At 45.7% G+C, this 23,369-nt stretch overlaps 1 protein-coding gene and 1 long non-coding RNA gene across 3 annotated transcripts in view; both read right to left on the bottom strand.

Annotated features, from left to right (window-relative positions):
- Nucleotides 1-211: 211 nt before the first annotated feature.
- On the bottom strand, nt 212-5,190 carry LOC310680453. 2 transcript variants are annotated; one of them, XR_014512775.1, is made up of 3 exons: nt 4,837-5,190; nt 1,764-1,880; nt 212-570 (listed from the first exon to the last, which is right to left on the bottom strand). It is a non-coding gene; the product is annotated as an uncharacterized lncRNA (long non-coding RNA). The 2 variants fall into 2 exon arrangements; XR_014512776.1 differs by lacking the exon at nt 4,837-5,190 and adding an exon at nt 3,271-3,423.
- A 16,812-nt stretch (nt 5,191-22,002) lies between these two features.
- The window catches only part of RBPJL (recombination signal binding protein for immunoglobulin kappa J region like), a 39,895-nt gene continuing 38,528 nt past the window's right edge, over nt 22,003-23,369 (bottom strand). The window contains exon 12 of the mRNA XM_083446971.1: nt 22,003-23,091. Within this exon, the coding sequence (XP_083303097.1) occupies nt 22,818-23,091 (274 nt within the window). The 3' untranslated portion in view covers nt 22,003-22,817. The remainder of the gene's footprint in view (nt 23,092-23,369) is intronic.

Below are 23,369 nucleotides of genomic sequence, written 5' to 3'. Positions count from 1 at the left end.
TCGGTACCCACTGCCTCGTGGGTGCATCTTTGTGAGAAGAAAAGGCTAAAGAGCGAATCCAGAGTGGAGTCCCTAAGATGGATGGATGACACTTTGTACACTTCCTTCTGGCAACTCCTGCAGCCAGTAATATCCAACGGCAACACAATAACCAAGTACAACAATGCGATGCCAATATAAGCTCTTTATATAATCTATGCAGTAAATTGAACAATATGAAATATATGAAATATGCACTCTCTGCAAAACCAAATAAACAGAAATCTTCCAAATCTCTGAAAGTCACAAAATATGCACTCTTGATGGATTCTCTTGAAACCATAGACCCAAATAAACATAAGTCTTATAGGTCTCTGAAAGTCTTTCTGAGCTATGCAAGTCTCTGAGAGAAGCAATGGGTAAGATTCTTATCTGATGAAAACAAGCCGTAAAGCTTTGTTTTATTATGTCCAGCGCTGCCGAAGTGGTCCGCAAACAGACGTAGTGAACAATGATTCCGGATATACCCACTGTTTCGTGGAATTCTTCTTCAGTACAGCAGAAGGATACAGAAATGCTTCATAAACCCATCTATATGGTGAATGGAATTGTATAACAACAATTACAAAGGAGCAGTGGTCATAAAGTTATGTAACCACTGCTGATTTGGCTAGACAGGACTCAGGGAGAAATCTCTGGAGGTGGAAACAAGGTGCCAAATGACATCTCCCTTCCCTTGCCCTGCTCTCTCTACCTAATGCAGAGCTCAGATAGGTAGCCCTTGTGACCACCTGGCTTTTATTTCCATGAAAGTGGCTTTAGAGTCATAGGGAGCCCGCTTCTGCTCCTACCAGTGTGGTGTAGTGGTTAAGAGCAGTGGACTCGTAATCTGGTGAACCAGGTTTGATTCCCCGCTCCTCCACATGCTGCTGCTGGGTGACCTTGGGCTAGTCACACTTCTCTGAAATCTCTCAGCCTCACTCACCTCACAGAACGTTTGTTGTGGGGGAGGAGGGGAAAGGAGATTGTTAGCCGCTTTGAGACTCCTCGGGGTAGTGATAAAGTGGGGTATCAAATCCAAACTCTTCTTCTTCTACCTGAAGGATGGTGCAATGCTCCTTGGAAACCTAATTAGCCCTTGAAGTAAGATTCTGGCTTGGTCTCTGTTTGGCTCCCATCCCTACCTAAGCCAGGACAAAAAGACAACACATTAACCAAAGGCTTCTCCCTTCTTCTGCTCTTGGGATTTATTATTTTGGTGTGAGTGCTTGCGGAAATAAAATCTCCAGTAAAAAAAAAACTTTTTTTAAAAAATAAAAAAGTTAGCACTTCTTTCAGCTATTTTTCCTTGGCTGGAAAATCTGCATATCAGTGGTATTCCTCTCCTTTCCAGCCAAATGCAAATAGGAAACTTGTTTTTTTAAAGTAGAGGACTTGGCACAATAACTTCCAGGAGGCGTGAAATCATTCCCTTCACTGGTACTCAATAAACCTAAAGCTTTCTCTGTGTTGGTTATAGTTCATTTGAAAGCCGGTCTTCTTGCCATTAATAAACATTCCAAAATCCACATTGGGGTGATACATTTATTAGGCCAACCAACATGTTACTAAGTGATGTTGAAGCTTTAGAGCTCTCCAAAACTCTTCATTGGGCTAAATGGTAAACAAAATGGAGGGGGAAAGGTTGGCTGATGCTGAAGTCATGAATTGAGTCTGCGTTTAGTCACAGTCTTAAGAGGATAAGGAGGATGGGGGTATTAATGGCTACTGGATAGGATGTCTACGTTCTGCTTCCTCTGTTGGAGGAAGTATGCCTCTCTGAATATCACTTGACGGAATTCATAAGTGGTTCACAATTAGGGCTCTTTAGTGACGCTGATGCATTGCTCTTCTGCAGTCAGCTGGAAAACAGAATTAAAGCAATGATTCCACAAGGACCTTCGGGCTTGCCCACATTTTAGCATGATTTAATCCATCTTTCGCCCATTAGAATTAGACCGGAGTAGACCACACCTGCATGTATTTGAATTTGTATACGAGGAGCAACTTCATTCTTTCCTGTTTGTACCAGTAGGTTTGTACCCTTTTGTGTTTATCCCTCCCTTCTGATTTGTTGATTATATTATATTGATTGAATACGGATAGGGCATGTGTACAGACAGCCGTGAGGCAATTATAAACGATTAAAGCAATTGTAAATTCTCAGCACTCACACAGTTTGGGTATCTGGTGTAGAAATTTTTAGTGTGGTTTGACTGTGGTTTTCTGGTTTTGTGCAAATCAGAGGGATCCAAAACAGGTGGTGGATATAAACACATCTACAGTTCTTTATTCAGGATAGTTATGAGCAAGATCGGTGAAGATACTAAAGCACTGAGGAAGTAATATGTGTGGAAAGGGGAGTGAAAGAAAGTGACAATTGGCCAACCCACCACAACAAACTGGAACAAGTAATTTGCATCCCGATTCCTCCACTCTGGTGTAGACGAGACCTTCATTTACCATGAAAGGGCCTCATAATGATCCCTGAAATGCCTGCCTGCACACGAAAGGCCCCAATATACTTGCAACTCTTTTTTGTACTCACCTATTTTTTTTGCTGCCCAGAGCGGCCACTTTGTGCTGGCACCCACAGCACAGCAGTATAAGAGTAGCAGCACTTCACATTTTTATAATCCCCCAAAAAAGACCACTGAATATGCTTACTCTGCAGGAAGTTCAGTTCAGCAACTGATCATGGCTACTGTCCCTTTAATTCGCCATTTCCAGATATTTCCTATATACAGTAATCCTTTTAATTAATTGCTTCCTTTCTGCAGCCCTAGTAGCCCCACTGCTCTGCTTCTTGATTCATTTCACTTAATTTATTTATTATAGAAATGGTGTGATCGCAATAGTATACAAAAATAAACAAGCAAATGATGGGGTCCTTTCCCATTCCCCTCATGGATGCATAAAGACCACCTCATTTTAAGACCACCGAAATCTGTCAAAATAGACTAACGGAGAGGTCTTGTGTGACATAACACCTGAAAACCGGAGAAGCTACTTTCTGAACAGTGCCTTGTACAAAATGTTCCCATTCAAGCTATATCACATATCAAGGCAGCCACATTAGAGACAGGTTTGCGGTTTGTGTGGTTAAATATAGCCAAATTAGGGCTAATTATTTACTCCCCAAGCACTGCGAGGTATAATCGTTTCTGAGCCAAGAAGGAAGACTCAGCTAGATCTAACTGTATTTAACTTGGCCACTGCTACTTATAAATGTGGGTGTTTCAGAGATTTCACCTCTTTGTGTACATCCACCTCAATGACGCATCTACTGAAAGGGTTTCTCTGAAGCATCTAAACGTTTGGCTTCGGTACAGTTTACAGAGGGCTCTGGGTGTGACACACGTGAGCAGGGACTATATATGTCTCTGCACATACATCTGTATGGCAGGGTTGCGCTAATTACATGGATATTGAGTGGGTGTGGTCTCAAGAGGAAGAATGAAGGCAGGAGCAGGGGGAGCATCCAAACAGTAAAGCAACAGAAGGAAGGGAGAGGCAGCCATCCGCAAGCTGATTTTTAAATGTAACATTTGTTTATTATTTTTTTAAATTACAACCTACTTTCCACAACATCTGGGTCTCAAAAATACTATATTTATGTAATACATTTATATACCAAAGGGTTTCATGTGTATGTTGCTATATACACTTCAGGCTCTTTCTTTTTAATGCCGAACATTCAGTCTGTGAAGGACTTACCCAACAGGGGTATCAGTGCTGGAGCACTGCTAGTGGGTTCCCACACACCCCTCACTCTTTCTGAGGGGAATTAGAATTAGAATATTCTAGAGTTGGAAGAGGGGACGCAGGTGGCGCTGTGGGTTAAAGCCTCAGCGCCTAGGGCTTGCCGATCGAAAGGTCGGCGGTTCGAATCCCCGCGGCGGGGTGCGCTCCCGCTGTTCGGTCCCAGCGCCTGTCAACCTAGCAGTTCGAAAGCACTCTCGGGTGCAAGTAGATAAATAGGGACCGCTTACTAGCGGGAAGGTAAACGGCGTTTCCGTGTGCGGCTCTGGCTCACCAGAGCAGCGATGTCACGCTGGCCACGTGACCCGGAAGTGCCTTCGGACAGCGCTGGCCCCCGGCCTCCTTGAGTGAGATGGCCGCACAACCCTAGAGTCTGTCAAGACTGGCCCGTACGGGCAGAGGTACCTTTACCTTTACCTTAGAGTTGGAAGGGGTCATCTAGTCCAAACCATAGCTGTCAACCTTTCCCTTTTCTTGCGAGGAATCCTATTCGGAATAAGGGAATTTCCCTTAAAAAAAGGGGAAAGTTGACAGCTATGGTCCAAACCCACAACCCTGAGATGAGGAGTCTCACGCTTTGCCGACTGAGCAGGTCTGCAGCATCTTTCTGACGCAAGAAAGCCATTTCATTGGCTGCTCATCCATTGACCAAACACTTCTCTAGCAGCCCTAGAAAGTTAAGTTGACCCTCCCTTTGCCCGTATTGTGCACAGAGATCTCACGCTAAGATGGCTTCTTTCATTGCTGACTGACACTGGCCATTTAAGGTGACTATCATAAGAACTTATGGTGTGACAGAGGATGTAGCCTCTGTTTTACGTCCGTCCCCCCTGTGGCATTCCACATTCCAAAGCTGGCAGTTAATAGAAAACCGCTGGGATAAATTGGACCTCAACTGTGTCCCTGGGGTTGCTTGAATCCGTTGCTGTCCTAGAGGGCGGTGTGTTCGTAGCAAAACAGTGGCCATTGAATGCCAGGCACAGAGATGAACACACAGTCAGATTGTGGAAAGGGATCATCTGCCCAAACCTCTTTTTGACCAGCCCAATGACTGACCTGGCAAGTGAGTTGCCCATTGCCGCCTTAGCAGACAGGTATGCAATGGAACCAAGGCGCCATCAGAGTGCCGGCAAAATCTCTGTTGTGAATGAGGCTAAAGAGAGGCTGCTGGCGAGCAGAGCTGGCAACGCCTGCCCGCCAGTGTTTACTCTGAAGGCATATTTAGTGCTGCTGCTCAGTGTGGGGATGGAGTGAAAAAGCCGTTATAACTGAGCTCAAGCTGAAGCAGGGGAGAAATTGGATTCCGTTTGCATTTAAAGGCGAACCTACTTCATTTGCAAGGTTCCAAAAAATAAATAAATGTGAAGATGGAAATGGGCAATTTGCACTTCTCTGAATTTTGCAGAGCAGTTCCCCAGCCAAGAGATCTGTACAAAAATGCAAGCGCTGAGGTTAAAGTGTGCATAAAGGGAGCACTCAAGCCATCAGGCCCTGACAGGACCATCAGCGGCTCGATGGAGAGTTTGGGGCAGCCTCTCCCACAACTTCCCTGGGGCTGTTGAAGACTTGCATACCGTGAAAGAAGGTTGTTATGTACTGAGTTGAATAGGATCCAAAATGCAGCAGTCTGATTGGTCCTAGAACAAGAGGATTCAGAATGCAGTGGTCTGATTGGTCCACAGGAGCCACCCAATCCAGCTCCAGGTGGAGGTGAATCCGCAACCTGATTGGCCTAGAGGAGAATCCCAGAATTAGCCAATCACGTGCAGCCCATTGTGTAAATAATGTATATAAAGCAGACATTCTGGGGGAACTTCCATTCCTCCTCACCACTATGAGCTGAATAAAGAGCATGAAATCCACTCTCGACTCCGAGTATATTTCGAAGGCAGAAGTGAAGGGAGCTCCTGGTTAGCCTGAGAGGACTGTGTCACACTTCACTTTACATAATGATCTGGTTTAGTGTTTTAAAATGGTAAGCAGCCTTGGGTGCCTAGGCAGGAAGGCATTCTATAAATCCAATAAATAAATAAAATAGATCCAGCACAGATAAACATTGGGAGAAATTTGCATTTACATTCAGATTGATTTTAACACACATGCTGCAAACTGATGTGGAAATGTGGAGGAAAGGCACTCTGTCCATGTTCAGGGACACTGACTCCGGATATTCCAGGACTCAACCTTGGAAATGAAAACAGATTTTGAAGGTTGGCTAAAAAGAAAAAAACGAAAAAGAGCTACCCTTTCAGGATCGAAAAGCTCGGAAAATTATGTGTATCTTAAAATGGAAAAACAGAGGAGTCGATTTCAGAACATGATTCTAAGACAGAGGTTCTCAACCTTTTTGAGTCCCTGGCTCCCTTGACCAGCTACATTCTTTCTGCGGCACCCCTGTGGGGCTCAGGAGCCCAGTTATGTCACCCCTTGCCTGCAGAGCTGGCAGCCTCTCACACTTTTTCAAATACTCCTTGTGGAGTGTGCCCTCATCCTCCTCTTCTCACCCCTCTCCTTGGGAGTCCTCTGTGCAGCACCTGCCGTTGCCCCTGGTCTCTGAGCTGCTCCCCCCCACCCCAAAGAGAGGTGCCCCCTCACGCTGCCCCACAGGGGCCTGGGAATCACTCCCTAGCCAGCCCCCAAGGCACCATTCACCTGGGGAGCTTGTAGCCAGGGCTGCTGCAACAAACAACTGTGCAAGCCTTGGGGAGGCAGAGATGCAAGAGGGTATCAGAGGAGGGAAAGGGGGACAGAGGTCAGTGTTACCCACGGCACCCCTGGCCATCAATCAAGGCAATCAAGGCACCCCAGGGTGCCAAGGCACACTGGTTGAAAACCATTGTTCTAAGAGCTGGTCATGAGCTTTAAAAGGCTTAGGCCTCTAGGACCTGGTATCTTAGAGACAACTCCTTTTGTCAGATGGTGGATGAACCATTTATGTGAGTAAAAAGTGCATGTGACATTTACCTCAATACAGGCAATGCTAAATAGCTTTGGAACGATCCCATAATATTGGAAACAACAGTATGGAAACACATTGTTGTGCACTCATTGGCTCAGATTTTTTATTCTACATTTGAAATCTGCAACAAAACATTGCAATGGATCCTAATCTCCTAACAAAACTTTTCTTCAGAGTTCCAGTGAATCAGTCATGCTCCTCCCCTTTCTTCATTTTCCCTTTATGACTCACACAGAATATTCTATTATTCCTGGCTAGGGATGAGGAAGAAATTAATTTTTGTTTGCATGTTAATGAGAAACTGCTTAATTCACACTTCTTGAACCAATAAGCAAACAAGCACAGCTGTCCTTCAAAATTCATGCTTTCTGAATTTTGCGATGAAGCAAGGGACGCGGGTGACACTGTGGGTTAAACCACAGAGCTGTCAGGAGGTCGGCGGTTCGAATCCCCGCGATGGGGTGAGCTACTGTTGCTTGGTCCCTGCTCCTGCCAACCTAGCAGTTCGAAAGCACATCAAAGTGCAAGTAGATAAATAGGTACCGCTCCAGCGGTAAGGTAAACGGTGTTTCCGTGCGCTGCTCTGGTTCACCAGAAGCGACTTAGTCATGCTGGCCACATGACCCGGAAGCTGTCTGCGGACAAACGCCGGCTCCCTCAGCCAATAAAGCGAGATGAGCGCGCAACCCCAGAGTCGGCCACAACTGGACCTAATGGTCAGGGGTCCCTTTACCTTTACCTTACTTCGATGAAGCAAAGTGTGAAAAAACGCTTTTATTGTGGGGAAATATGCATAAATGAAAGATAACATATAAAATGCACAATATTAGGGGAAATTACTTGCATGTTGATCCTTCTCTCTTGTTTCTCAGTAATCTCATCAGCGCTCACATCCCAAGTTCTTTATTAGAGAGTGTGACCTCAAAATGTAAGATAAGATTCTCAGAAAGCAGAAGTCTTTGTCCGAGAATGATTCTTCAGGGTTTTTCTGCACTCCCACAGCACAGCCCTTCCGATAAGTGCTTGTGGGTGGCATTCAGGCAGTTGTATTCCATGTAGCAGTTGCAAAAGCAGTTGTGATTGGAGAAAAATAATGTTGTCTCAACGAGATTTAATTTAGATGCATCCCATGGACCACATATCAACTCCTCCATACCTATGTGGTTGGCAGACAAATCCTGTATTGGATGAGAATGGGCAAGGTCTGTAACTCAGTGGCAGAACAGATGTTTCACAAGCAGAATGCCTTAAATCAGGGCTATGGAACCTTTGGTTCACCAGGTGTTGGTGGATTCCAAGTTCCATTGACCTCAGTCCTCATCATGGCCAAGGGGCAGGTATGATGTGAACTGTAGTTCAACAACATCTGGAGAAGCCAAAGGTTCTCCCACCGTGTCCTGAGTTCAATCCCTGCTTTCTCCAATTACGGTACTGGGATCTCAGGGTGCAGAACTGGGTAAATCTATCTAGGGCAGCGACAGAGCAGATAATTTGGGCTTGATGGACCTAGTTGTCTGACCTCATATAAGGTAGTTCTTCACAGGACTCCTGTAGTTATTATACAGAAGGGTATTTCATTGAGACAACACAGACAACCACATAGGTTGGTCATGTAAGCCTCCCCTTTTGGAATACTACTTTTGGTATACTGTCCTCCTGACTTATGCTTAATGCTTTTTATGTTTGGTTCTGGTTGGCAGTTATTTTTAAAAAAGCTCTTGGGCAGTTTATTCCAATCAGATAAATTGAAATTGTCGAAAGCAACAAAACCCTGCTTGTTTTGGCCTGTGTAATAGTATATTTCCAACGGGAAGCTGATTATAGCTGTTATATTAAAAAGGAGGGTGGAAATCCCTTTGGGCTGGACAGGCAGTGACATTACCTAAACTTACTTCAGTGTAAACACAACCAGGCTAATAGCCAATGGTCAGCTAGTATGAATGGGACATTCAGATGGTGCCTTGTCTCCAATGGTCTCCATTGCACCGATGGAAGGCTCTTTGATCCATCAGAGGCTTCTGTCAGTGTAACAGGAAGAGAGATGATGTCCACAGCATCTCCCCTTCCCTCTGTAGCTCTCCATGCCACCCCACACTCACTTCCGAAGGGTCCCCCAACCCACTGCAGCAGATTTTGGGAGTGCATGGTAGAGATTGCTTCAGGAAGCAGAATTGTCAAAAATCACCTCTTGCCCTTTCTGTTGATAGAAACCTCTGCTAGACCCAAGAGCGTTCTCTTAGCATTGGGGTTCACCACTGGGTACAACCTGTAGTTCAACCAGTGTGGTCTTAGCTTTCATGTACATGACTACTGTCATGGGCCAGGAGTCAGCTTCACCTGCAGAACAGCAGCCTGAAAGGGGAGAAGTCGGAGTGACTTCACCTGCAGCTGATCAGCCTTCAAGGACACAGAGGAGAAGGTGCTAATGAGAACCAGCTGCCTTCAGCCTTCTTAAGCAGAGCTTCCAGCAGCAGTCAGATGCTAGAAACAATGCTTATAGTTCCTGGTCCTGTGTTGCTGCTTGTTTTGACCCTTGACTCCATGATCATCAGATTCCCTGACCCTTGGACTGTCTGACCGTGTGGATTGCTGTCCGTCCAACCCTAGGAATGGACCTAACTTTGGATGCTGACTCTAGGCAAGTACAACTAGGGTGCAGGCAGAAGGCCTGGTGGCCCTGGGTGGTCAGAAAGGGGGAACAGAGTGGTGTACAAGGAGTCTTAATTTTTCTCTAAGTGCATACGTGTCTAATCTTTCCCCTTTCTGAAATTTATTTATTGGTTTGTTTTTTCTTTTTGTAAATCTACCAAAAAATAAAATACAGTCGTCCCTTGGAAGTCGAACAGAACCTGTTTTCTGGAGGTCTGTTCAACTTCCAAAATGTTTGGAAACCGAAGTGTGGCTTCTGATTAGCTGCAGGAAGCTCTAGCAGGCAATTGGAAGCTGCGGAAGCCCTGTTGGACGTTTGGTTTCCAAAAATAGTTCACAAATTAGAACAGTCACTCAGTGGCGGAACCTCATGCTCTGGGAGGCGGGGCTGGTGTGTGTCCTGGGGGCATGGAGCCCAGCTTGGGCGGGGGCAGCAGTGATGGCAACCCACTGGAATTGTGCTGCTGGGGGTGGTGTGCTCCCCCTGCACTCCTCTTCCTCTGCCAGTGCAGTCACTTCTGGGTATGTGGTGTTTGGTAGCCAAAACGTTAGAGAACTAAGCTGTTTGAAAACCACGGTACGACTGTATAATAAAATTGGGATCAAGGGGTTTTCTCAGGATGGTGGATGGGGTGTGTGTTGTGTCCTGTTGATGTCCTCCTTCTGATAGGAAATGCTCTGGGGGTGGGGGTGGGGGTGGGTTAGTTGTGTGGTGGACTAAGCGATGCTCCTATTTTCATCTGAGGAGTCAGTCAGTTTTATTGCACATAGCCAAAGGCTGCTGCAATGTACACAGAATCATTCAACAATTGAAAGAAAATATACTGGATTGATACAAAAAACTTAAAACATTTATATTATCAAGACATTACCTACTCTAAACAGAGCTATAAAAGTACCTTAATATACAAATTAAGACACTAAACAATAAAATTTATAAGCTGAAATTATCACATGGCCACTAATATATTAAAAAAAATGTTAATACAGTGTGCAATTAAATTCGGAGGAATGATGGAGGGTATGGGAGAGAATGGGGCAAGGGTGATAAGGGGTGGGACCTGGCAAGGAAGCATTGCCTGGGGAGAGTGACAAGGACCCAGGTGGAGTCTGAGGTTCCCCACCTCTGCCCTAAAAGCAGGCCTTGATTCTAGCCAAGATCCATAAAACAAGCCCTCAGCTTCAAGCTGATTCTTTCACAAGTCTAGATCTCGTCTGCACTCCACCACAGTGACTTTCCTATGCATGGATTGCAGTAGACTTGTCAATGGAAAAGGACAAAAAAGAAATAAGCTAACCTGCCTTTGATGGCAGCTCAATCTGAGGAAATCAGCAGGTGGAGCTTTCAGGGCATGGAAACAAACATTATTACTTGCTCATGTTTGCAGATGAAACTGCTGTGAAAATCACAAAAATTAGAGGCTGGTTCCCCTGTACAGTTTTGTCGTGTACAGCAAACAAATTTAGAGCATGAATACTAGGTTTTCACCACACACAGTTTTTTTAAAAGCAAAAAACAAACAAAAACCCCACTAAAAGCTCCAGTTTTCAGCATGGTTCCATTTTCTTTTATGCTCTCATCTGGCACAAAGAACAAACAGGCGCTTATTAAAACAAGACAGACGCTCAGTAAATTGGCAGGCAGACGCCGCAGTACATATGAGCAAACACTAGAGGGCAGCAGCTATTTACACAACAAAACCAGCACACTCTGGAGTGGGTTGTAGCTGTCTCAGATTATTAAACAAACTAGTGATGGATTGGTATGGGGTTGATACACCAGGGAAGCCTGTGATTATGCATGTATTACTCTGTTTACATGAATGGGCTCTGGACCTACCTGCCCTTTTGGGAGCAGGACAGTGAAGCTGTAATTGAATTGCCTCAGTTATATTCAGAAATTACCTGAATCAGGGACAAATGAGATGTGAAATCAAGAGTTCTATGATCAAATTTCCCATGCTTTTTAAAACTGATTGAAGCAGCTACGAGAACATGAGCAGAATTGGATTGGGGCCATGGCACTGATGGAGGGGAAATTAACTTTGGGATAGATCACCTGGCAGTTTTGAGGGTGGCGTCACTTCCATGCTGGTGACACGAATCCTTGTTTATGTTTTTCAGCTGAGCTAGGAGAAGCTGTTTTGCTTCCAGTTCACTTGAGCTGAGTCTGTCATACATATTTGTAATGTGTGAGGACATCTGGTTATTTGACCTACCGTATTTTTCGCTCCATAAGACACACCTGACCATAAGACGCACCTAGTTTTTAGAGTAGGAAAACAAGAAAAAAATATTCTGAATGAAACAGTGGATGTATGATTTTTGTGGTTCATGCTGTGGCCACAGACATGTGATTTGATGGTGAGTTTGGGGTAGCCCAATGCAAAAATCCTGAGGATCCATGTGAATCCGTGCTTTGTAACCATGTTTTTGTGCCATTGCGGCCCCATGCAACAGTGGGTGCATGATTTTTGGGGTGTAGGCTATAGACATGGACATGCTATGTGATCTGATGGTAAATTTGGGGTGACCCAATGCAAAAATCCTGAAGATCCATGGGCTTTTACCTCCCTGTTCCCAGGCAGCCTTCTTTATCTCTAGCGTCCCTTATCTCCCTCCCCGATCGCTTGCCAATCAGCTGCTCAGCGGCTTTGTTTCAACACCCCCTTCCCTCTTTCCCTGGGCAATTCTGCTCCAGGGACCATGCATTCGCTCCATAAGACACACAGACATTTTCCCTTACTTTTTAGGAAGAAAAAAGTGCATCTTATGGAGCGAAAAATATGGTCTATTTCCCGAGTGGCGTTTTTAAGAGCAGGAGGCAAGGCCATGTCCCACTGATGAAAACTAAGCTGGCTTCTATTCAATTTGATTGAGGCTTCATGTTCTTTAGGAAAAACACATGTGAAAACGCTGGCCATCTCCTTTCTCCTTTCTCAACACTGACCGATATGTGGAATTCCTTGGGATGCAAATGAAATGCTTCACTCGTCACAGTATGTGCTCAAAACGTCCCCAAATTTCATTCTCTGGGGCCTTCTTTGCCTCTGGAGAAAACTCTTTTGGAGGGGAGAGGAAGACACTCCTATACTAATAGCTTTGGTTCTTGAACCGTTCACTCTTTGTCAGAGAAATTCAGCAAGCAAGTCAAAATCCCTTTCCGTCAGCCGAGAAAACGACTGTGACATTTTCCATGGAAAAAGCCTCAGCGGTTGCCAAGGGGTGCTGTCTTCTGCTGAATTCCTTTGGGATCAGCAGCAGCTGTGGGCTAGGCCTGAGGTAACTTCAGGCCGGCCTTTGCCAACGTAAACATGAACCATAAGGGCCGAATGGGCAAAGCAGATCCCATGCAGTTCTGGTAAATTGTATGAACTGGCAGACAGGGCAATGCATATATGCCTCTTTTTAAAACAGAGATACATGCCCAGCAACACTTTGAAAACTCTCCTGGAGACCTACCCACCCTTGTTGCACTTCCAAAGCCACACCCCCTGCATTGCTCACATGGAGGGCATCATCATGCAGGGTTTGTAGGTTCAAGCCTTGCAATGGGCAAAATATTCCTGCATTGCAGGGGTTGGACTAGATGACCCTCGTGGTCCCTTCCAACTATACAATTCTAGGATTCTATAAAGAAGAGTTTTGGGGGTGAGAAACCTTTTTTGAACCTGAGGGCCACATTTCCTCAAGGGTGACCTTCAGGGGGCCATATACCAGTAGCTGCTGGTAAGGGACTAAAATTCGTTTCAGTACACCTTTAAAGCCAGGGGTCAGCAAACTTTTCCAGCAGGGGGACAGTCCACTGTCCCTCAGACCTTGTGGGGGGGCTGGACTATATTTTAAAGGGGGGGAATGATGCAAGAGCCCCACGAGCCCCAGTGGCTGCTTACCTGTGTCTTGCAGCTGTCAGGGGCTGGTGGCAGCGGGATAATGAGCGGCGCATGAAAGGGCTCTGGAGAGGGGCTGCTTAAAATGGTGGCCCTTTGAGCGCTGCTGCTGCTGGCACCAAAGCCCAGCCCCCTTCCTCCTCTAGGCAGGGCAGGGAGAAGCCAGGAGGCGCCACCGCCGTGTGAGGGAGAGGGAAAGAATGTGCGCACTGGCGATCCATGCGGCAATCTGCGGGCTGGATCCAGAAGGCAATTGGGCCTGATCCAGGCTGCGGGCCTTAGTTTGCCGACCCATGTTTAAAGCCAAAATCTGTCAAATTCACACTTTCTGAAACAATGTGTGAACCAAAACACAACCATCCTTTGAAATTTGCCCGCTTGTAATTTCAGACGGCTGCCTGAACCCCTGGAGAGCTGCCCATCAGTGTAGACAGAACTGAGTTAGATAGGCCAGTGTTCTGCTTTGGTAGAAGGCAGCTTCCTAGGTTACTTCCAAAGCTGCCTGCAATGCTGCCTTTTGGTGTGGTTTGAAGAGCCCCTGGTCAGAAAGAGAAGCTGGCCTGCAAATCTTGTTAGATCATCACCTCCCGGTATGTCTTACTCTGCCTTTCCCGAGCCGTGATTGAAGGGAGAATAAACGGGAAAGGATTGTGTGACGTTGGCAGCTTGAACCAGACAGACATCTTCCCTATGGTGCAACTGAGATGACTGCCACAAAATGCTTTGAGCTGAAAAGGTCTGTTGAAATGTTCGGATGCCTTACTGAGGTCCTCTTCTACCACCCCTCCAGCAGGAATATCCACCTACTGTTATTTGTGCAGACTGAAGCAACAATGCTCTAGTAGCAGGTTCAGAGAATATAGAAAGGAGTAAGATAGACAGTAAGGTGTAACATGGCCCCAGAAAAGTAGTCTAGCCTTGAAAGTAGTCTAGCCTTGCATTTTGCACCAGCTGCAGAATAGACTCAGCATCCCATATGGGATGTTGGAAGGAAGCATCCACAGACTTAGGAGATGGAGGAAGCTTCTTTCTGGCTAGTTGTTCCTCTTCTTCATCCTAGGAAACTTCTGCAAGGGAGGAGGAATCATCTCAGCGGATGCTTTCCAAGGCCTCATTCCAGCTCAGGCCTGGATTCAATGGCTAACAGCCCAATCCTACGCATGCCTAATGAACTGATTTTATAATGAATTGATTTTAGAATGCTGTATTATTTTACTGTTGTTAGCCGCTCCTTCAGCTGGGGAGGGCAGGATATAAATAAAATTGTATTATTATTATTATTATTATTAATCAGACATATGACTCATTGAGTTCAATGGAGCTGACTCTCAGGTAAGTGTGTATAGGATTGTAGCCTTAACCACACACCAGAGACAAATGGTCACTGCAATGGGGATGTCTGAAAATGTATTCCCCCCTTCCTGCCCCCCTAATAGAAGCCTGTGTGCTTGTATGTGCTCTTGTGTGTGTGCGGGCAAGCAGGTATTTTCATTGGGAAATGCCATGGGTTAAACAGTTCAACGGCCCCGTGCTTTTGTCCCACAGCTCTTCCAGGCCAGAGATTTGCAATCAGCGTGATAGGGATATGGGAGGCTGTGAATCGAAATAAGGAATTTTGTTCTCACAGTCCTCAGATCGCGGAGTACAGGACAACTTGCGGCATTTTCTTCAGTGCAAGTCAGGTTGCAAAGTTTTCTTTGGATTGCCTACCCCTGTTACAGCTTCTGCACTTGTTCCAGTGTGATGTGCCATGGAAAACAGTGCTTGTTTTATTCATCTATAAAAGCAGAAATGGTGCTCACAACCTGTGGATGTGGGCATGGACGTAACCAGGCCTTTTGTTAGGAGGGGGCAGAACCTCAGTTAGCTATGTATTTTTATTGATTTGGGAGGGGCAGCTGCCCCTTCCTGCCCCCTGGCTACGCCCATGGATGTGGGCAGGGGAGGGGATGTTCTGATATCGCATCTTTGTTGATGTTCCTTGAATCCCACTGCCGGTTTGGCATTCAGGCTGGAAATGACAGAGGGCTGCTGAAGTAGACGTGAGCGAGGAGGTTTTCTGGCTGGCGCGAAGATGTCCACCGGGGGATCCTGTGTTGGCCGTTCCTTGTGCAAATAAACACTTTGCACTTTTCTCCCAGCCATGCCAGTCTCTTTGTTGAGAGGCCAGGCACGTAATCTAGAAAGCGGCAAGGGTCGAGTCAATCCCTTTGTGAGCTGCCGATCTATATTTGCAGCCCATCTGTAGGGGCTGGCAGAACAATAATCGAATCAAACGAGAGGTACAGAGTCTGCTGGCATTTCCGGCCGGTTTTAAGAGAAGAATGAAATCGATCCTGCCACAACCCGGTGACCCATTTGAGGCTCCTTCCAACTCAGAAGGAGCTGCTGTTTTTACTCCATTGCAGCATATGATATAAATTACGGCAGATGTTTGCTTAATCCATTAGGCTGTAAGGACCTCGCACTCTTTGCCTCCCTTCCAATAGTTTTTGCAGTAAACAAAAGACGTTTGCTTATTTCAGACGATCGAACTGGGAGGAAAAGACATGCTGCCTCCTCCGCTTGAACTTCGAGACATGGGGAAAAGAGGGAGGCCTTCATTCATAAAATTAGAATTGCAAACGGTTCAGCTGGGCATTCTTCAGGAGGGCGGAGAATGGAATTTTTCATTCCATCCATTTGGCCTGCGACTGCGATAACGCCAAAGAAGCAAGGCAGGCGCCCACTGATATATTTCCCCATCCCTTTATCCACTCGCAGTGCTTTCAAAAGAGAGGGGAGGACGAGATGTATCGGAACCTGCCTCTAGAAAAGGGATCATGTCATGGGATCAACAACTGTATTCTCAACTCCTGGAACGTATTCAAATGTTAGCCACGTATAGTGAGTCAAGGATGTGGAGAGTTTTCCAAACAAAAGCAGGTATCTTCCGAGACAATCCTATGGACACAGCCCACCAAGAATGCCCTGATCCTGCACTCATAAGCTGTGCCTGTGTTGAGGACACAAGCTGTAGCACATGCAAGTGTCCAGGCTTGTTACTTTTTAAAAAGAGATATTGGGTACATGAGAGGCAGTGAAGGAAGTTTTACTCATTGCTCCATCTTCATGCTTGGAAAAAGGTTCACTTCTCGGTTTCTGTCCCATTATGAAACTATTACAGCAGGGGTGGGCAACCTGCTTTGACCCCCAGTTGTTGTTGAACCCCAACACCTAACACCCATCAGCCCCAGCCAGCATCGACAATGGTCAGGGATGATGGCCATTGTAGTTGGGTGCTTGAGCAGACAGGCCTTGACATGTTTCCTCTGAAGTCTGTGTCTCCAAAGTCTACTGCGCAAAGGGGTCACCAGGGTCACTTTCCCCCAGATGTAGCCTCTGCTGAAGATGCCTTGCATCGTGTGGAAACAATGTAGGAAGGAAATCTCATCTGTGCTATATCCTGCACAGTACAGTGGTACCTCTGGATGCCAACAGGATCTGTTCTGGAGCCCCGTTCGCATCCTGAAGTGAACGCTACCCGCTTTCGTGTGCGCAGGTTGCGATTCGATGCTTCCACACATGTGCGTGATGTCATTTTGAGTGTCTGCGCATGCGCAAGTGGCGAAACCCGGAAGTAATGCGCTCCGTTACTTCCTGGTTGCCGCGGAGCGCAACCCGAAAATGCTTAACCTGAAGCTGCTTCAACCCGAGGTATGACTGTAGGTGGTAAGCCATATTGAAGCCAGTTAAAGTTATCTCCGGATAAATAGGATTGGGTTGCTGGTGTACACATAACTAAACATGAGTTCTGACTTGTCCACTAAGGACAAGACGTTCTCTGAATTACTTTATTTTGGTTTTTTTTTAAACATACCTGGATCCGTGGATGAGAAATTCATTTCCAAAAATATATCAACAGTACTTTCTGAACTTCACACGGAAAAAATGATGCAGGTCAATGGGATCATCCTTTGAGGTATGCTCTGGAGCAGGGTGTACAGATGGAGTTTATCTGTACGACTGCTTCAGCTGAAAGGCTTCATCTGGATAGTATGAGGACCCAACATAATATTGCCGTTCTTGCTTGCCTAAGATGATGAACAAACAAAACGAGAAGAAGAGAGAAATGGACAGGGGTATGTGTGCGGACAAAGCCTTCCTTTTGCTGTTCTTGGCCTCCCCCTGTCGATTTGAACCAGTTGTTCCCAGGGGGCACTGCCTTGAAAAGTTCTCCGAACATAATTTTCACATGGAGTCTGTGTTCCCAATGGGCAAATATTGATTTAGCTGGCCGCAGCATCTGAGCCAATTTCTTGAAGCATGTATAGCTTTTAACTATAAATGCTAGCAAAGCAGCTTTTGAGGGGCTTTGGAAATATTATCAGGGCAATAAAAGAACCTCTTCTAGGCTTCAGAGTGCCCGGTAGCTGAGTTGCACTCATTTTAGGGATGTTGCAAAAACCAAGCTCACTACAGGGAGTTGTAACGTTCAGTGTAGCTCTTTATATGTAGTTGTCACATATATACCCCTACTGGGACTCGGATAGACTGGTAAAGAAAAAGCGATTTGTATGTGCGATATAACATTGCGCCCCCAGATGGCGACGTGGAGTCCCGTTTTTCTCTACCTGATTTCCCTGTTTAAATTTACAACGCTTTAAACTGAAACGCTTCTTTGATGTGTCTGGATCCAGCCTCTGTTTTTTCTCTATTGTATTTCACAGTCGTCTTTGAGTGTCTAAGTTGCACGTGGCTATTGTTTGGCATGTTCACATTTAAAGCAAACAACGAAATGATGCCACCTCAAACTGAAGGCAACTCTTCCAGAGCACTTTTGAAAAAGCGAAATAGTGAGTGAACCCAGATGGGACAGGTAGAAGCCTGTTTGGAAGCAATTCTACTGTATTCAGTGCAAATGTACCTTTCCCCCTTTCATAGCAAGTTCTGAGAGATAAATGGATTGGAACATAGTTATCCTCCCATTTCCACTCTTCTCTGAATTTTGCAGTACAGATTTCTGGTCACAAAATGTGCCAAATGCACATATAGGGACTATTTTAGGTTAAAATGTTCATCAAATGGACATTTTAGGGTGATTTTTGTTCCGCCTTTGTTGCACTGTAGGCCCTCCGGACAGCAATAATGTGGTAGGTTTGGGGAAGCATCACAGAACAAACCAAAGCAGAATAAATCCAACATGAATGTGTTGTCAATAACATTCTACAATACACTTGCAGTAAAATGGCTTTCTGGAGGTGCTCTGTGACTCATGTTTCAGTAATACATCTGTCTCCACCCATAGACATGGAGTTAAAGGAAGCAGAATGGAAATCTGGTGGACTTGGGTGCCGAAAAATCCACTTTGCATTATTGTACAGAAAGATAGATTATTCTGCCAACATACTTTGTTCTTTAGTCATTTAGTCATGTCCGACTCTTCGTGACCCCATAGACCAGAGCACGCCAGGCACTCCTGTCTTCCACTACCTCCCGCAGTTTGGTTAAACTCATGCTGGTAGCTTCAAGAACACTATCCATCTCGTCCTCTGTCATCCCCTTCTCCTTGTGCCCTCCATCTCTCTCAACATCAGGGTCTTTTCCAGGGAGTCTTCTCTTCTCACGAGGTGGCCAAAGTATTGGAGCCTCAGCTTCACGATCTGCCCTTCCAGTGAGCACTCAGGGCTGATTTCCTTCAGAATGGAGAGGTTTGATCTTCTTGCAGTCCATGGGACTCTCAAGAGTCTCTTCCAGCACTATAACATACTACCCATAAAGAAAAAACAGAGTGGACTTTAAATTACTGCATGTTGCTTGTTCATCTCTTTTGCCCCTGTCCGGCAACTGAAACTAGCAATTATATTTGCTGCTACTAAACAGGCCAAGTCTTTATATGGTACTATTCATGGCTAATGCCCAAGGGGCCCCCCAAACAGCCAACATATTCTGGAGTTCCGCTCTGCAATATATCTGTCCTTGAATCTGAAGCAAAATCAACTTTGGCTGGGAGAGCTGGTGAGCAGAGAGTGGCCTTATTTTCACTTCATAAGCTAAAAATGGAACACACCATGATGTAGGGCAGAATACAGGGAGCTAGTCTCGGGGGGCCGTGATCCCTGCCAAAATGCAGGAGACACTCTCGTCTGATTCACAGAGTTCAGAGTCAGAACAGCAGCCTCCTGGAATGGCAACATTCCCTAGGTTTATTGCAGATTGATTTATATAGCCCATCATTTCCTAAGGGGTGTGGATGGATTTCAGCCATGGTCAGTGAATAAAATACTAATGCGAGCCCACAGAAGCTGCTGGGTGGGTCTCTGTGTAATGCAGTGAGATCTTGAAGAGGGCTTTCAGCTGTCAGGTCCAGTGTTCTGCCTGTCAACCTTCAGTCAGCTGACACCAAGGCCCCACCCTACGACACCAATTCCTTTAAAGCAGAGGTGGGGAAGTAGATCCAAAAGATGGGCTGGATCCTTATCTGCCCCTACATCTGGCTAGATTGGCATGTGGACAGACCAACCAGTCAGCAGAAGGGCATCAGTTGACCTATCCCCCCCCTTCACGTGTTTTGAAATAATATCTGACATCATATAGTTAGGTGGGGGTGGCTTGGCCAAGGAATGGGGAGTTAGGTCTGTGGGCCAGAGATGTCCCACAACTGCTACAAATAGGCAGCATTTGTTGTTGGCACCTGTCTGTCTCAACAGACAATGGAGCTAGCCTCCAGGGGTGAAGCTAAACTGCTGCTTTAGCAGTAATGGCGTGACCTCCCTAAGGCACAACAACAAGAAGAGTTTGGATTTGATATTCTGCTTTATCACTACCCTAAGGAGTCTCAAAGCGGGTAACATTCTCCTTTCCCTTCCTCCCCCACATCAAACACTCTGTGAGGTGAGTGAGGCTGAGAGACTTCAGAGAAGTGTGACTAGTCCAAGGTCACTCAGCAGCTACATGTGGAGGAGCGGAGACGCGAACCTGGTTCACCAGATTACAAGACTACCACTCTTAACCACCTACACCACACTGGCTCTCAAGAGTGTGTATGGAGGTTCTGGGCTGCCCAGACAACAAGACCCCCATCTCTGCCTCGCTGATGTGCTCCAAGGGAAAGCAGAGCAATATGTTTGGCACCAGCTTGGAGTGCAGGAGTTGCCAGAAGGAGGCATACAAGCCGCCATCCAACCATCTTAGGGACCCCACTTAGGGCTTATTCCTTAGCCTTTTCTTCTCCCAAAGATATCCCGCAAGGCAGCAGAGGTCTAGGACCAGAGTTTTCCTTCTCCTAGATGGGCTTCCTTCCCACGTTGGCGAAGCTCCATCTGCCTCTCGGAGCCCCTTATGCTGAACATATAACATAAAAATGTAGGGTTGCATTCAACCTAAGGCGAACATTCCAGCAGCACAATAACTTTCCTTGAGAAGTGGTATGTTCTCCCTTCTCCTCCCTCTGTGTACCCTCTGAAATCTGTTCTAGGGGTTCCCCCAATCCTCTGGACCATATTTAGGGATGGTGTGCATTACATATAGGCAAAAGGTGTGTGTGTGTGTGAATACCATTCTGCTAGCAGTAACCTGTGCGAGTTCAATTATTTATTTGAATATCACCTCTAATAAGTAAGATTTTGACAGCCCCCTCCTATAAATGTCAGGTTCCTTATTTCTTTTGGCCATGGGTCTGCTGTTGAACTGGGCAACAGTTGGGAACAAAATAGCTGTGGGGCATCACTGGGGTTTCTTTGGAGTTGAAAGGGTGGGCCAGGTGTTAACAAGGTCAGATTTTCATTTCATTTCATTTTTTCCTCTGAGCAAACGACTCTTGGACAACACCCACCTTGACACAAAGCAGCATGGAAGCCCATCTCTCTGAAACCACCGGCACAAAATAACCCGAAATGCGCCAGCCACAGCTTTCCACGGCACCCACAAGACACACTGATGTACAAGAGACTCTTCCAGCCTTGGAGTCATGAGTGGGGGAAGCAGAGAAAGGGCTTCTTGTTGGCATGACTCGCCTGGCACTTTGAGGATGCTGACGCTCGCTGGGCTGCGGTCTCTTTCCACCGGGCTCCTCTGTAGGCCTTCAGGAGTTCAACACAGGTTAAAAGCCAGTGTGTGGTTTTGGCACCACACAGCTTTCTAAATAAGCTCCTAATGCTAAAGCAACATGCTTCAGAATCTATGATTGGCCCTTTGATGCTGCATTCGCCCGAAGGTTCTAAATTAATCTTCAAAGCCCGCAACATGTGTACAGTGGGTATCTTGTGCATCCATGGAATTTGGGTGCCTCTTGAGGCCCTTCCAAAACCGCTAGGGACTCATTAATTAAAAAACAGCTATGTGTGTGTTTGCCTATAAGTGGGACTGGACAGGGAAGATGTAGGATTAGGCCCCACCTTAGGGGGCAGGTTGGGGTGGTGTGTGCATCCAGGAATGAGAGAGGAATTGCCTGAAATTGGATTGCAAAGCAAACTCGCCTGATTCGATCCAGGCAGATCTTGATGATCCAGGCAGATGCTGCTCTTGTAATCCAAAGCCCATGGCAGCAACAAGCCATGTGGCCCCTGGGATTGACCTGTGCTGGAGTTTTTCTAAGAAATGGTTAAAAGGATAGAGGGGGCACTGCAGCCCTCAAGTCGCCTTACAAGTACTTTAATTTTAAAGTTAATTTTTTTTTTAAATTAACATTTTATCTTGAAATGCAGGTGTCTGGTCATCTGAAAAAATTCTAACAACTGCTGTATGTAATCCACTACCTTTTTTTTATTTAATTAAGTTTCAGATAAATGCAACGTAACATATACAGCCCTGAATCCCCATTCCACAGATAGTGCAGCATATCATCTCCATAAGAAACAGTTCAAGTCCAGGTGACCATCAAATGAAAGTGTCTTTTCATATGAGATGCTGGTGCTCTGCAACTATGTTCTTTTGTCACTGCAGTCTAATAAGCACTAATTATTTATTCTTAACTCGTAATGTCCAAGAAATCCAGATTCTGTACTTGGAAAAGTTATGCACATTGAACAATATTTCATGATTTCCGCATAATGTATAATAGAATGCTATTTTGCTCAATTGTTTCAGCCTTGATAGTCACAACAGGCCCATCTTATTCAGCCACCTCTTTGGTGTTGGCGGTTTACAGGTGATATAGTTCACCACATACTTTCAGGTATATGCATTAGGGCTCAGCAATATATCAATATATTGTCCAAAACCTGTTTGAAGTCCATATTGTAATATCTGTTTCATAATTTTTGACCTGGCAATATATTGTGAATCATGATTGTGTGTGTGTGTGTGCTATGCAAAAATCACAATGCAGGAAAAACTGTGAAGCCAGCCAATGCCTCTACATAGCTCCATCCTTATTTCAGACATCGTGATATACTGGTATATCGTGATGTTTAGCTGGTGATCTATCACGACGTTGAAAACCAGATATCGCCCAGCCCTAAATAAGACATGAGAATTAAAGCTAAGATTAACAGGAAGCCAAATCTTTTGCTCTGTCCTCTGCACTCCTGTTGAATCCTGGCATACACAGAACACCGGCTCTAACTTTGCATGAAGAGGTGAAAGTTGGTCTTCGTGAACTCCTGATGGATGGTATCAAGCAAGGTGTCGGAATCCTGCACCACCTTTGGCAGGATTGGTTGCCCAGTCAAGAAACTCTGCTCTGGTGTGTATGTGAAACTGAAAGTGCTGGAATAAATCAAGCCGTCGTTCCTTAACAGTAGGAGAGGGACAGTGATGGGGTATCTCAGCCACCTCCAGTCACGGCTGAACGCAGAGATATCAGGAACAACGCATACCAAAGTCTTGGGACTCCTAAGGAGGAAAAGAATGCACAACACAAGAAAAATGGGGTTTCTTCTTCCTCCCCGCAGTGACTCAAAGGGTTACATTGGAGTCACTTCCAGATAGCTCATTTCACTAAGCATTCATCCTGATTTGCAGGGAAGTTATATGATGCCCATTGTTTATTGAACATTTGTTTGGATTTGTTTGTGGGGAAATTATACGACACCACACCCAGCAATTACCCCACACTTTCCAGTACATCTTCCATGCAAAGACTTCTGCAAGAACAAGGGGGCTTTCTCCCT

The sequence above is a fragment of the Podarcis tiliguerta genome (genome assembly GCF_965153285.1).
Source record: "Podarcis tiliguerta genome assembly, chromosome: 6".
In the NCBI taxonomy this organism is placed as follows: domain Eukaryota; kingdom Metazoa; phylum Chordata; class Lepidosauria; order Squamata; family Lacertidae; genus Podarcis; species Podarcis tiliguerta.
The sequence above is the reverse complement of the archived record's forward strand: the minus strand, read 5'-3'. Positions and strand labels throughout refer to the sequence as shown.